Below are 14449 nucleotides of genomic sequence, written 5' to 3'. Positions count from 1 at the left end.
ATAAGAAAACACAAGCTTTAAATGATACATTAAACAAGATGGACTTAATTGATATTTATAGGACATTCCATCCAAAAACAACAGAATACACATTCTTGTCAAGTGCTCATGGAACATTATCCAGGATAGATCGTATCTTGGGTCACAAATCAAGCCTTAGTAAATTTAAGAAAATTGAAATCATATCAAGTATCTTTTCTGACCACAACACTATGAGATTAGATTTCAATTACAGGAAAAAATCTGTAAAAAATAAAAACATATGGGGGCTAAACAATACACTAGTAAAGAACCAAGAGATCACTGAAGAAATCAAAAAGGATATAAAAAAACACTTAGTAACAAATGACCATGAAAACACAATGACCAGAAACCTATGGGATGCAGCAAAAGCAGTTCTAAGAGGGAAGCTTACAGCAGTAGTATCCTACCTCAAGAAACAAGAAATATCTCACATAAACAACCTAACCTTACAGCCAAAGCAATTAGAGAAAGAATAGCAAAAAAACCCAAAGTTAGCCAAAGGAAAGAAATCATAAAGATCAGATCAGAAATAAATGATAAAGAAATGGAGGAAACAATAGATAAGATAAATAAAACAAAAAGCTTCCTCTTTGAGAAGATAAACAAAATTGATAAACCACTAGCCAGAGTCATCAAGATAAAATGAGAGAAGACTCAAATCAATAGATTTAGAAATGAAAAGAGAGAAGTAACACCTGACACTGCAGAAATACAAAAGATGATGAGATATTACTACAAGCAACTCTATGTCAATAAAATGGACAAGTGGAAGAAATAGACAAATTCTTAGAAAAGCACAACTGCCCGAGACTGAACCGGGAAGAAATAGAAAATATAAACAGACCAATCACAAGCACTGAAATTGAGACTGTGATTAAAATTCTTCCAACAAACAAAAGCCCAGGACCGGATGCCTTCACAGGTGAATTCTATCAAACATTTAGTGAAGAGCTAACACCTATCCTTCTCAAACTCTTCCAAAGTATAGCAGAGGGAGGAACACTCCCTAAATCCTTCTATGAGGCCACGATCACCCTGATTCCAAAACCAGACAAAGATGTCACAAAAAAAGAAACCTACAGACCAATATCACTGAGGAGCATAGACGAAAAATCCTCAACACAATACTAGCAAACAGAATCCAACAGCACATTCAAGGATCATCCACTATAATCAAATGGGGTTTACCCCAGGAAAACAGTGATTCTTCAATATATGCAAATCAATCAATGTGATAAACCATATTAACAAATTGAAGGAGAAAAACCATATGATCATCTCAATAGATGCAGAAAAAGCTTTCGACAAAATTCAACACCCATTTATGATAAAAACCCTCCAGAAAGTAGGCACAGAGGGAACTTACCTCAACATAATAAAGGCCATATATGAGAAACCCACAGCCCACATCGTTCTCAATGGTGAAAAACTGAAACCATTTCCACTAAGATCAGGAACAAGACAAGGCTGCCCACTCTCACCACTATTATTCAACATAGTTTTGGAAGTTTTAGCCATAGCCATCAGAGAAGAAAAAGAAATCAATGGAATCCAAATCGGAAAAGAAGAAATTAAACTGTCACTGTTTGCAGATGGCATGATGCTATGCATAGATAGTCCCAAACATGCTACCAGAAAACTACTAGAGCTAATCAATGAATTTGGTAAAGTAGCAGGATATAAAATTCCTATACATTAATGATGAAAAATCTGAAAGTGAAATTAAGGAAACACTCTCATTTACCATTGCAACAAAAAGAATAAAATACGTAGGAATAAACCTACCTAAGGAGACAGAAAAGCTGTATGCAGAAAACTATAAGACACTGATGAAAGAAATTATACATGATACAAACAGATGGAGAGATATACCATGTTCTTTGACTGGAAGAATCAACACTGTGAAAATGACTATACTACCAAAAGCAATCTACAGATTCAATGCAATCCCTATCAAACTACCAATGGCATTTTGCACAGAATTAGAAACAAGACAAAAAGGCAACCCACAGAATGGGAGAAAATATTTCCCAATGGAGCAACTGACAAAGGATTAGTCTCCAAAATATACAGGCAGCTCATGCAGCTCAATATCAAAAAAACAAACAGCCCAATCCAAAAATGGGCAGATGACCTAAGTAGACATTTCTCCAAAGAAGGTACACAGATTACCAACAAATACATGAAAGGATGCTCAATATCACTAATCATTAGAGAAACGCAAATGAAAACTACAATGAGGTATCTCCTCACACCGGTCACAATGGCCATCATCGAAAAATCTACAAACAATAAATCCTGGAGAAGGTGTGGAGAAAAGGGAGCCCTCTTGCACTATTGGTGGGAATATAAACTGATACAGCCACTATGTAGAACAGTTTAAAAACTAAAAATAGAACTACCATACGATCCAGCAAACCCACTACTGGACGTATACAGTGAGAAAATCATAATTCAAAAAAGTCATGTATCATAATGTTCATTGCAGCTCTATTTACAATAGCCAGGACATGGAAGCAACCTAAGTGTCCATCGACAGATGAATGGTTAGAGAAGATGTGGCACATGTATACAATGGAATATTACTCAGCCATATAAAGAAACGAAATTGAATTATTTGTAGTGAGTTGGATGGACCTAGAGTCTGTCATACAGAATGAAGTAAGTCAGAAAGAGAAAAACAGATACTGTATGGTAACACATATATACGGAATCTAGTAATAAAATAAAAAATGTTTCTGAAGAATCTAGGGCCAGGACAAGAATGAAGACAGATACCTAGAGAATGGACTTGAGGACACGGGGTTGGGGAGGGTAAGCTGGGATGAAGTGAGAGAGTGCTATGGACATACATACACTTACAAATGTAAAATAGATAGCTAGTAGGAAGCTGCCACGTAGCATAGGAAAGTCAGCTCGGTGATTTGTGTCCACCTAGAGGGGTGGGATAGGGAGGGTGGGAGGGAGACGTAAGAGGGAGGAGATTTGAGGATATATGTTTATGTATAGCTGATTCACTTTGTTATAAAGCAGAAACTAACACACCATTGTAAAGCAATTATACTCCAATAAAGATGTAAAGAAAACCAATGATAACAAAAAAAGTCACTAACGCACACCATTAATTAATTGCTTTAAAAACAAAAACACGTTTAAATACTTGAAAGCAGGCTGAGAATAAAAAGATGCACTACAGAAAGGAGAGTAAATGTAAAAATGACTTTTTTCTTCCTGCCTGCAAAAATTTTAAATGAAACACTTGAAGCAATCAGGGCATTGTTGCATAAATTCCAGTTTTTCCCCTAGTGCAGATTTTAATGAAACAAAATTAATTTAATCTACGTGTGTTAACCTGCTCTGTGAATGTAGCAAGTCACAGAAAATTGTAATCTTTTTTTGACAATATAAAAGAATATCTACTCAGGATAGGTTCAGTCTGCTTTTAGAGATTTCTATGAACCTGAGGAAAGTTTAAAAAAAAAATCAATCAGGTAACTTTGTTCTCTGTAACCTCTGATGTCTGGGATTGGTGGGGGTTTTGAAAGTAGGGTGATTGATTGTCAACCACTATTCATACATCTGTGAGCTGTTCCACCTGTTTTAACAGCATGGGTTTATTTGTCAATAGTTACAGATTCTGATAAACTGAAAGAGAGAAGCTTATTGTAGAATAACATGGTGGTCACCAGGACCAATTCTGGAACAAGACTGCCTTTCTTTGAATCAATTCCAGGCTCTACCACTTACACTATATGAGACCTTGCCTGTTATTTAGGTCCTTGTTACCAAATTTTCCCAGGTGTAAAATAGAGATTATAAGGACACCCATTTTATAAATTGGTATAAGATTAAGTGGTTTAATGATCAATTGCCTGGCAACCATTTAGTTGTATGGGTGTTTGTGTGTGTGTGTGTGTGTGTGTGTGTGTGTGTGTGTGTGTGTGTGTGTGTGTATGTGAGAGAGAGAGAGAGAGAGAGAGAGAGAGAGAGAGGAGAGAGAGAGAAAGAAGAAGAGAGAGAATGAGAGAGAGAGAGTGTTTGATGCCTAGATCACATATAAGTCAAACTCAAATTTGGCAGTCCTTTCAGAAATTACTGGAATAAAGATATAGAGAGGATTTGGACTTGACACCAGGATTTAATCTCCTTCTCTGGTCCAACCTACACTCAGTGAAGAAATGTGGACCTATGATCAAAATTATTAGAGATTCATTAAAAAGTAAAAGACTTGTACTGCTTTTCAAAGCAGAAAATGTTTTTTAGGTTTCCAAAAATGGATGTAAATAATAATGAACCTGGTAAGAAGAGGATGTAGAAATGAGGAAGAGAGATTGAAGGAAGGGAAGGATAGAAGTGGTAATATCCTCATTTTATAGAAAAAGAAAAGAAAAGTTAAAGTGACTAAGGTATATGCAAGGAACTGAGGGTTAAGTACATTATTTAAAGTTACTAGAGTCATCAATAGAGAAACTAAAAATCAAAAGAAAGTATAAAATCTGAGAGAAAGAAAGTGAGGGCAGAATGAAGACACAGTGAATGAGTTAAATTCTCTTCTGTAAGAAGAATGTGGTCACTTGATGATGGCTAAAGTTGATGGATGATGTGAAATAGCAGATTAAGCACTTTATTTAGCTGTAATATGGTAACTGCCAAAACAGTGCAAGCGGGAATTATTGAAATGATCTACCCTGGGAAGCACAACTGGGGAGTGGGAAGTGATGGGGTGTCAGACCTTTGCCTTTTATCACAAGCTCGTTTGTACTTTCTGGTCACCACTATTTTATTTACCATGTGCGTGACTTCCTTTCAGTAAGAGCAATTTTTATTTTTGAGCATGGTTTCTAAAAGATGGTGTGTATGGAAGGAGGTCCCAAAGCTAATCATCATGACTTTACCAAGGCTTTACCACATGGAAGGAGATTTCATCTTACATCTATTATACACAGTGAAAACTTAAATTGCTCAGCAACTCATGGTAATGAAGATCAGCTACTCATATGCCAATAACCCATGAATGTGTCTTAGCACAATCATGAATGTTGGTAGGAGAGTTCCAGAGACATCATGAACACGTGAAAATGCATTCAAGTGCCCTATAGGAAAGAACTTGAAGGAACGTACTGCCTCATAGTAATTTATCTCCCATATGGTCCCAAAAAAGGGTGCTCAAAGGGATGAATAGCAGCTGAGGGAAAATTCAACTCCTGACTCAACACCCCATTCTATGAGACAGTATTATCAAATCTTCTAGGGGGGTTTCTTGAGTACAGAAAATGGCATTCTTTCATGTGCTGACTTTCAAGGTCCTTGGATCTCAGGGAAGATAAATAAATGGGTCAAAAAAAAAGCTCCTAAGGTCAGAAGAACGAAGGAAAACCTGAATGCGAGTGTAAGTTAGGTGAGTTCAGGCCAGAGAATCAGGCACTTGCCTAGAGTAAAATCCAGCCATAACCTGGGATATAACCCAGAGGATCAGACTCCCTCTGAACTGACACCTTGCTCCTGGTTAGAGAGAAAGTGCCAAGCTTCCTTGGACACCAGAAAGGAGAGACACTGGGCCTTCAAACACCAGCTGAACAAGGATATACTCAGGACAGAGGGAACTGACATTAATAAGGAGTCCCTTGTGTTGGGCACTGAATGCATGCCAGGCACTGTGAAAAGCATTTTCCAAACATTATCACGTCTTTTTGTCCTTACAAATATGCATCCCTTTGTACAGATGAGGACTCCAAAGCTAAGGAAACAAACAAAAAAGGCAAAGCAACTTGACCAAGGTAAGCATAGCTAGTAAGTCATGGACTGGGGATATACCTACAGGTATATTTTTATAAGGTCATGCCTGTAAACTGCCTAAGATTATGACAAAGAAGGTCATTAAAGTTTTAGCCATACATTGGGAAGAGAATTGGTTCCCAGAGAGAAAAGTATCTGAAATTCTATGTAAAAACCATCAGTCAGCCCTCTGTTCTTAGTTCCTAACTAGGGTTGGGCAAAACTACTTGTTATTAAAAAAATTCCTAAGAACCTTAATTACAATTTCTGAAATTCATACTCAAAGCACAAACCGAGGCTCAGAGCGGTTAAGTGTTTTGCTCTGGAACTCTGCCTACAAGAGGGTCCACTTGACTCCAAGGCCCATGTTCTTTGAGGAATTTAAGCCCAGGAATCCAGGAACATACAAGGACTGCTAGGAGTATAGGCTTCTTCATTTCTCACGACCATCCTGGGCCCAAATATCACCAATCATGTTCCCTTTTGTGGACCCTGTCTGTTTCTGAGAGACAAATAGCAAAGGGTCAGAGAAATTCTCATGAAAGGAGTAAGGGAAAAGAGACAGAGAGAGAAAAAGAAATTAGAGAGAGAAACTGAGGACTTACTTGTATCCTGCCTTTAATCACACCCAGAAGTAACCAAGGTTTGTGCCCTATGCGGGGTGGCAAGGAGAATGGGATTGGGGGGGGCAGGCTCCAAAGGGGATGGTAGCTGTATTTTGTGTTTTTTTATTATCCTAAAAATCTAACCAACTGACACAAAAATAGGACAAATGTTTTATTTTTTTCAGTTTGAGTGATGTGTACTTGGGGGCATGTTCTGTGACCCACTATAATATTTTGTATGTTTAAAAACCTGTTAACGATTTTAAAAAGATGGAGAAAGACAGTTTGAGGTAGGTGGAAGCCCGCAGGAAGGATGGAGATTGGATCATGGAGTAGTCAGAGTATTCTAAGAAGGCCCACAATGACCAGGATAGAGAAAGGTGAGAATGGGGAGGTTGGCAAGGGCCAGGTCATGCAGCTCATTACATTTAAGTCATGTTGAGGAGTTTGCCTTTTAGTCCAAGTGAAGTGGGAAACCTTCTGGGGTTTTGAGTAGGGGAGGCTAAAGGCACCATTCATTTTTCTGAAAGATCAGTCTGGCAACTGGATGGACAAGGAAGTTTGGTGGAAGTGGGAGAACAGTTAGGAGGCTTGGCAGGATCCTATGAGAGGCTTAATGGTGGACTCCAGTGAAGTTGGAGATGTTCAAGTGGTGTTTGGGAGGTAGAGGTGATAGGAGTGGCTGAAGGATGAGACAGCATCCAGAGGAAGGTGTGGGAGTGGGAGAGGAAGGAAATAAGGGTGCCTCTCCATTTTTATTTCACTTGAATACCCGAGTGCATGGTGATGCCATTTAAGGATGAAATACCTATGAGACATCCAGGTGGCAATGTCAAGTAGGCATACAAATAAATATGGGATCACAACCTCTTATCTTCCCTCCCGTGCCCTGACCCCCAACATGCAAATGAGACCATATACTGTCCCCTCTCTGCAATTTGCTTTCCTCACTTAATAATAGCATATTTTGAAGGTCCCCCTAAATCAGAGCCTATAGACATAACTCGTGCTTGGTAATGATTGCATAATAATCCATGGAATGGCTGTGCCACAATGTCTCCAGTCATTCCCCAGTTGATGAGTGCTTGCTTTGTATCCTAGTTTGCCCAGTGTGAATCCTTAGGTGATAAACATGCTCATGTGTGTATATCCTGATGTCCTGGGGCTCTTATGTCTATTGACTGAATTCTCATTCCTTCCCTGCCCTATATCTCTGCCTCCCTTAACTCTTCACTTTATAAGGATCCAAAGGACCATTTGCTAAATGTGCTGTATTTATTCAAGACAATTTAATAATCATTGTTCTTATTTGTTAAATAACAGGGGCACACACCCAAACACTTTCCAATTCTTCCTAAATAAAAGTCTAAGGCTGCTATTTTTTCTGGCCTGTATGTCAAGATTATTTTCATTCGGGGGAGTTTGGGGGCAGTGTGAATTGACAAAATAAATTTACCTACTACAAAATACACGTATGTTTTCATTCTCTATTCCCCTGAGCATGCTTCCTACAGCTATGTCAACGAGAAATTAATAGGAAGAGACTTCTTTATGTAGATCCCTGTTTTCAGTGTTTTGATTCATTTTTTACCTGTAGAGCTGATCTGTCCCTCTCCCCACTGGTACCCACCCCCATCCCCTACCTTCTTCCATTATTTTCTATTCTTTTCTCCTGCTCTCTGAACCGCATCCCCATTCCTTTCTATTACTCCCTCCTGATAGGAAGAAGGAGGTGGGCCATATGAAATGGGAAGAGAAGGGCCAGCTCCAAACACTCTTTGAATGTCTCTGTATCTGAACCTATCTCCTTAAAGCTCCACTTTGAAATGAACAGAAAGAGAAATCTAAACCTTAGCACACAAAGTCCTTGTTGTCCTCCCGTTTTAAACCAAGTCCCATGCACATACAGCCAGGAGCACTGAAAGCAGGACCCGAGTGAGGACACTGAGGCTGGACCCTGCACGGCCCTGGGGAGGAGTCAGGTTTAGGGCCAGCCCGTTTACCGTCCAGTCCTTCTCAATCTCTTCTGCTGGCTTGTTATCCTCAACCCAACTTCTACATGTTGGCATGTCTCAGGGAATAGCCCTGCACTTTCTTCTCCTGACAGTACTCTCTCTAGGTGATTCTGCCCAGTCTTGTGGCTTTGAATGCTATCTGTGTCCTGTTGTCTTGATAATTCTGTTTCTGCAGCCTACATGGAGAGCAGACTTTTCCAGACTTCAGACACGTAACACGTGCAAGTTGGAACTCTTGACACACATCCCCAACTGTCTTTCTCCCTTGTCCAAATCTATCACATCCACTCTCCGTATTGTCTGTGATTATACATAACACCTCCATGACCAAGACCTGCAAGAAAAGACTCTCATAGTAATCATTCATTTCTTAAGTTTGTTCACCAACTGCCTTCAATCCACCAGCAAGTGCTGTCTGTTCTCTTTCCAAAATATCACGTGAACCCATGCACTATTCTCTAAATTCGTGCTGCCAGTCTGGGCCAAGCCACTGCCATCTCCCAACTGGGCTACTGCAAGAGGGCCCGAATTGGTCTCCGTGCTTTGCTTTGTGCCCTGCCCACTTGTAGTTTTTTCCACAGAGAGCAGCCAGAGAGAAATTACTGAATATAATTAGATCATGGCACTCCCTTGATTCAATTCTCTCTTTGGCTCCCCAGAGCTCTTTGAGTGAAAACCAAACTCCATCATGGCTCCTTCCCACCACTACACTGTCCTTTGTTCCCTCCATCCCCTCTCTCACTGGGCTCCAGCTACACTGGCATCTCTTCTGCAGCTCCAGTGCCCCTCTTTTTTGTCACAAGGCCAGAGGAATTGCAGTTCTCCCTGCTAGGCAGGTTTTCCCCCTGTTTTCCAGCAGGACTGGCCACACATCACTGTCCTCAGAAAGGCCATCCCTGACCTTTGCCACTTCTCTTGGGTTCCAGGTAAGATGTACCAAATCATCTCATTTATTTCCCTGAGGGCATTTGCAGCAACCTTTAAGTGCTTTTACATTTTCTGCCATGTTTATTGTCTGTCTTCCCCACTAGAAGATAAGTTCCTTGGATGCAGGGGCTCTCTGCCTAGAAGAATGCCTGGTACAAGGTAGCCCTCCATAAATACTTGTTGAATCATCGAGTGAATAAAATGAGTAACACTTCCTCCCACAAGAAAGGGACCTCTCCCTCCCTCTGCTGACACTCCACAGGGCTCTTCACTTTTGCCTCAATCATAGCAACCGGTAGTCAGAACACTTTTGATTGCAGATGTGACCAGGAACTGAAAAAAAGGAGACGGGAACCCCAGAGAAGCCTCTGTGAGAAAGGACTTGGAGAGCATTCCCCAGCTGCTCTCCTTGTCACTGTAGTAGCCTTCTTCCTGTTGCTGGAGGGTCAAGGGCCTGGGGATTGTCTTCTGGTTTGACAGGTTTGTGGATTCACTGGCCACAGCATGACTTTGCTGAACCTCTTTCTCCTACAGATTTCTGTTGCTCTGTGGGCTGGAAGTCAAAGCCAGAGGAAGAGATCTTGTTGACTCCTGGCCCTTGAATTGGTCCCTCTTGTCACTTCTGTCTCCAAACAATGGGCCGAGAAGCTCTTCTCGTCATCCCCACATCCCCTACCTCCCAGCAATCATGGCTCCCCTCTTGGCCGCTGCCTCCTCAGGTCCCTCTTGGTGGCCACCTGGAATGGTGAGGCAAAGTTCATCTGCCTCCTGCCTACAAGCAACCTAGACCCTCAGGAGATGGCTCCTAAGAGTGGTGACAGTGACCACCTTGGTCAAGGCACCAGCAACACAGCAGGCTTTTCCTAAGTCTCTGTCCCTGCCCTTTGCTGACACCCTGTCTAGGGGCAGAGGGCTAGACTTTGCAAGCTGGCGAGACACACGTCTGTATGTCTGCTTCTCAGCCATCTTGGGATGCTTTCCAGCCAGCGATGAGAAAGTTCTCACTGCCTCACACCCCATGGTGACCCAGTCAGTTCTGAAGGTTCAGGGTTGTTCTATGATGTGCAATTGCCCAGGTCCAGCCAACGCTGCCACCACAGAAAACAGCTTTATTTACCCAAGGAAGGTGGATGGGTGGGAGTGAGGGGGAGGTGGGAATATGTGCTGGGCAGATGAAACTCCATGGCCACCATAGTCCAATCACATAGCACATATAGCCCTCTGCTGGCATTTCTCTTATTTGTATGGGCAGCCTGAGCTTTAGTGGAGTGAGGAAAGGCACTATGGCTTGATCATTTTTTATATCTGACCCCGAAGTCCACAGTTCAATGCCTGGCTCATGGTAAATGTGAAACCCCTACTTATGGAAGGAAAGGAGGGACGGAGGGAATGGTTGTTCTGACTCTTTTGGAACTGGTCACAACTGACTGTCTTCTTTTTGTTCTATCAGCTCTGTCTCAGGGGCGTGTGTGTGTGTGTGTGTGTGTGTGTGTGTGTGTATGTGTGCATGCATTTACATGTGTATTGATGGGTTTCTCTCCAGTTTCATTGAGATATAATTGACATATAACACCGTATAAGTTTAAGGTGTACAACATGATGATTTGATATAGGTACACATCGCTAAATGATTACCACAAGAAGTTTAATAAACACCCATCACCTCAGTTAGTTACACTTTGTTTTCCCCTTGTACTGAGAACTTTTAAGATCTACTCTCTTAACTACTTTCTGTGTTGATGTTTAGTTTGTACTCTTTCTAAAGATCTGATCATACCGAGTCCCTCCTTAAATGTACTGAGTGGGCCCCGTGAGCTTGGGTATAGAGTCCAAGCACCTTAGCTTGCTTTTCAGGGCCCCCCACACCTTCCAGCTCCATCTTCTGCCATATACTCTTGGAGACCATGAGCTCTGTCCACACCAGATTATTAGGCATGACCAGAAGTGACCATGCATGTGCTAGCATGCTACAGAGCCTTGGACACAGACTGATGCCTCTGTCTGGAGTGCCTTCCCTTCTGCCTCGATGTGGTGGACTGCTACTCATCTTTCAGAGCTTGCCTTGGGGGTTTTGTCTCCTTTGCTGCCTTGCTTGATTCCTACCAGGAATGGTTAGTGGCTGGGTCCTCCTTTCTGGAAGAAGTGGGACTCTAGCCTCTGTTGCCCTCTACTCTAATGGTTGCTCGCTTGCCTATCCCCTCAGCTTTCGGGCTTGTGTGGCCTCTCTGCTCCCACAATACACTCTGCTCACCTTTCCTCACCTTGCCCCACACCTCCAACACATCAACGTTCACTGCTCACTTACCACATTGCCTGTCTCTGAGCCCCCAGTGCCAAGTACTGGATAAGGCTTCCATAAATACTAGCTGGTGAACTGGAATGAGACACCTCATTCTAGAGAGATTTCAGGTTTTGCTTTTGTTTTGAACATGGATGTGCCTTTCTTGGTTCACGTTGGGAACTTCAGCACCTTGAGGGCAGAGACAAGAGCAAACTAGTGCCTGGCTCTGGACCAGGCCCTGTCCCCAGCTCTTGATTTGGCTTACCTCACCTATCATGGAGGACAGCACTAAGGACAGGGTGCTCTTGATTCCCCCGCTTCCAGGCTGCATGAATTGAGACTTGGATGGGTGGGAGGAGTTGGGGGGTGGTAGGGGCTGAAGAACCCCAGGTCCCTAGTTCTCCCATAGTCTGGAGCAGGGACAGGGTTTCTAGCCCAGACTGTCCACTCCCAAGGTCAACCTTGGGAGTTGACTGGTCTATTTCCTCTTGCCTCCCGGACCCCTGTATATCCCTAGGGACCGGCAATGGCTCCGTAAATATTTGTGGCATGGCATTATGGATGAATGAATACATGTTCTTGTGTTCTTTATTTCCTCTTCTGCAACTGTTGCAGAGGAGGGAAAGAGCCTGAAAAGGGGGGGGGAATCTCTGAGAAAATGGGTCAGCAGGCTGCAGTGGGAGCTTGCCCCACTTGCCCCAGCTCCAGCTCAGAGTAAGAGTTGCCGCCTTGGTGGCGGTGATGTTGGAGAGCGTGTGTGCCTTGAGGTGGGGAGAACCCCTGAACGTGAGAAAACCATTTTTCTTGGGTTTGTTTAGGCCGGGCAAGTGTATTCTCAACGCCACCCACCTTCTCTTGCAAGGTGCTTGATTTAATCATTTAAATGTTCTATGGGGAGAGGAAGGATAAAACAAAACTCCCTAAATCTAACCCAGATTCCCTCGGTCCACATGGAGCCCTTTCCCTGGCTTCCTCTTCAAACACATCCAGCCGATCCGACAGGCTGAGGACTCACACTCCCGTTCCCCAACCTCAAGCCTCCCGCTCCCGCCCCCTCCCACCGTCCGCGGCCCCGCAGCCCCGCAGCAGCCACAGGGGGAACCAAAGAGACAGAAGCCTTCCCAGCTGCCCGGACCACAGACGCCAACACCCCCCGCCCCCCACCACACGCCGCCCGCCCGCGCCCCGCACGCTAGCCCACGACCGAGCGGCGGCGGCAGCAGCAGCGGGCTGCAGGCTGCTGCGACTCGCACCGGTGCGCTCCTGGCAGCGCTCGCCATACCAGGTGACTGGGACTCGCCAGATCGGCTGGCCCGGGGTCCCCCGCCCCAGCTCGCGCTCGCGCCCCCGGCCCGGGTTCCGGCGCCCACCCGCCCTCCTGCCCTCTCCCGCCTCTCCGCCCCCCAGCTCGCGGGAAGGGAGGTCGCGGCAGCGGCCCGGGGGCACCGGCGACCGTGGCGACAGCGGCGACAGTGGCGGCGGCGGTGGCGGCGGCGGCTGCGGCGGCGGCGGCGGAGGCTGCGGCGGCGACCGTGGCAGAAGCGGTGGCGGAGGCCTCCGTGGCGGAGGCGGAAGCAGAGGTGGAGGCTGAGTTGGAGGCCGAGGCCTCAGTGGAGGAGGCAGTGGCGGAGGTCACCCTGGGGGAGGCGGCGGCAGCCGTAGCGGGGGAGGAGGCGGAGGCCTCCCTGGCGGCAGCGGCAGTGGCCGTGGCGGAGGCCAGTGTGGCCGAAGCCGCCGCCGCGGCAGAGGCTGCGACGCCCCCCTTGGGGGAGGCGGAGGCGGAGGCGGATGCGGATGCAGATGCGGAGGTGGCGGCGGCGGTGGCCGCCGCGGATGCTGATGCGGAGATGGGCGGGGGCTCAGTGGGGAATCCGGACTTTCCTATGGCTTCGCTGTACGTGGGCGACCTGCACCCTGAGGTGACGGAGGCAATGCTGTACGAGAAGTTCAGCCCGGCCGGGCCCATCCTCTCCATCCGCATTTGCAGGGACAAGATCACCCGCCGCTCGTTGGGCTATGCGTATGTCAACTACCAGCAACCGGTAGATGCCAAGCGGGCCCTGGAGACCCTGAACTTTGATGTCATCAAGGGCAGGCCAGTTCGCATCATGTGGTCCCAGCGGGACCCCTCGCTCCGCAAGAGCGGGGTGGGCAACGTCTTCATCAAGAACCTGGGCAAAACCATCGACAACAAGGCGCTGTACAACATCTTCTCGGCGTTCGGCAACATCCTCTCCTGCAAAGTGGCCTGCGACGAAAAGGGGCCCAAGGGCTACGGGTTCGTGCACTTCCAGAAGCAGGAGTCCGCCGAGCGGGCCATTGATGCGATGAATGGCATGTTCCTGAACTACCGCAAAATTTTCGTTGGGAGATTCAAGTCGCATAAGGAACGAGAGGCCGAAAGGGGAGCCTGGGCCAGACAGTCCACCAGTGCTGACGTCAAGGATTTCGAGGAAGACACCGACGAGGAGGCCACCTTGCGATGAAGACATCCCAGGAGCGAGCCAGCCAGCAGAGCCAAACCTTGGCTCCCACCCGGTTTACAGCCCCACCCTTTGCCCCCCTAACCCACCAGCAGTGTATTGTATTGGGAGTGCAGGTCTCTCTCTCTCACAACCGCCCCCCCACCCCCCACCCCCGTCTTCCTTCCCTCCATCTCTCCCTCCCTCCACCTGTCTCAGTCCCTCTCACTCTGTGTCTCTCTCTTTCTCTCCACTCCCCTGTCGTCCCTACCCCTCCTCTCCCCTCCCTTCCCCCCACACCCACCTTGGGTGCTGTGAATAATCTTGCTAATCTGTGCCACTTGACAGGTTAAAGGCTGT

At 45.5% G+C, this 14449-nt stretch overlaps 1 protein-coding gene across 1 annotated transcript; it reads left to right on the top strand.

Moving 5' to 3' along the window:
- The first annotated feature begins 13435 nt into the window (after positions 1 to 13435).
- On the top strand, positions 13436 to 14113 carry LOC136143077 (polyadenylate-binding protein 1-like 2). Its single transcript, XM_065901364.1, has one exon. It carries the CDS (start codon positions 13475 to 13477, stop codon positions 14111 to 14113), a length of 639 nt encoding a protein of 212 aa, XP_065757436.1. The 5' UTR covers positions 13436 to 13474.
- The last annotated feature ends 336 nt before the right edge of the window (positions 14114 to 14449 follow it).

This window comes from Phocoena phocoena, chromosome X (genome assembly GCF_963924675.1).
Source record: "Phocoena phocoena chromosome X, mPhoPho1.1, whole genome shotgun sequence".
Lineage (NCBI taxonomy): Eukaryota > Metazoa > Chordata > Mammalia > Artiodactyla > Phocoenidae > Phocoena > Phocoena phocoena.
Note: the sequence above shows the minus strand (reverse complement) of the source record. Positions and strands in the feature narration are given on the sequence as shown.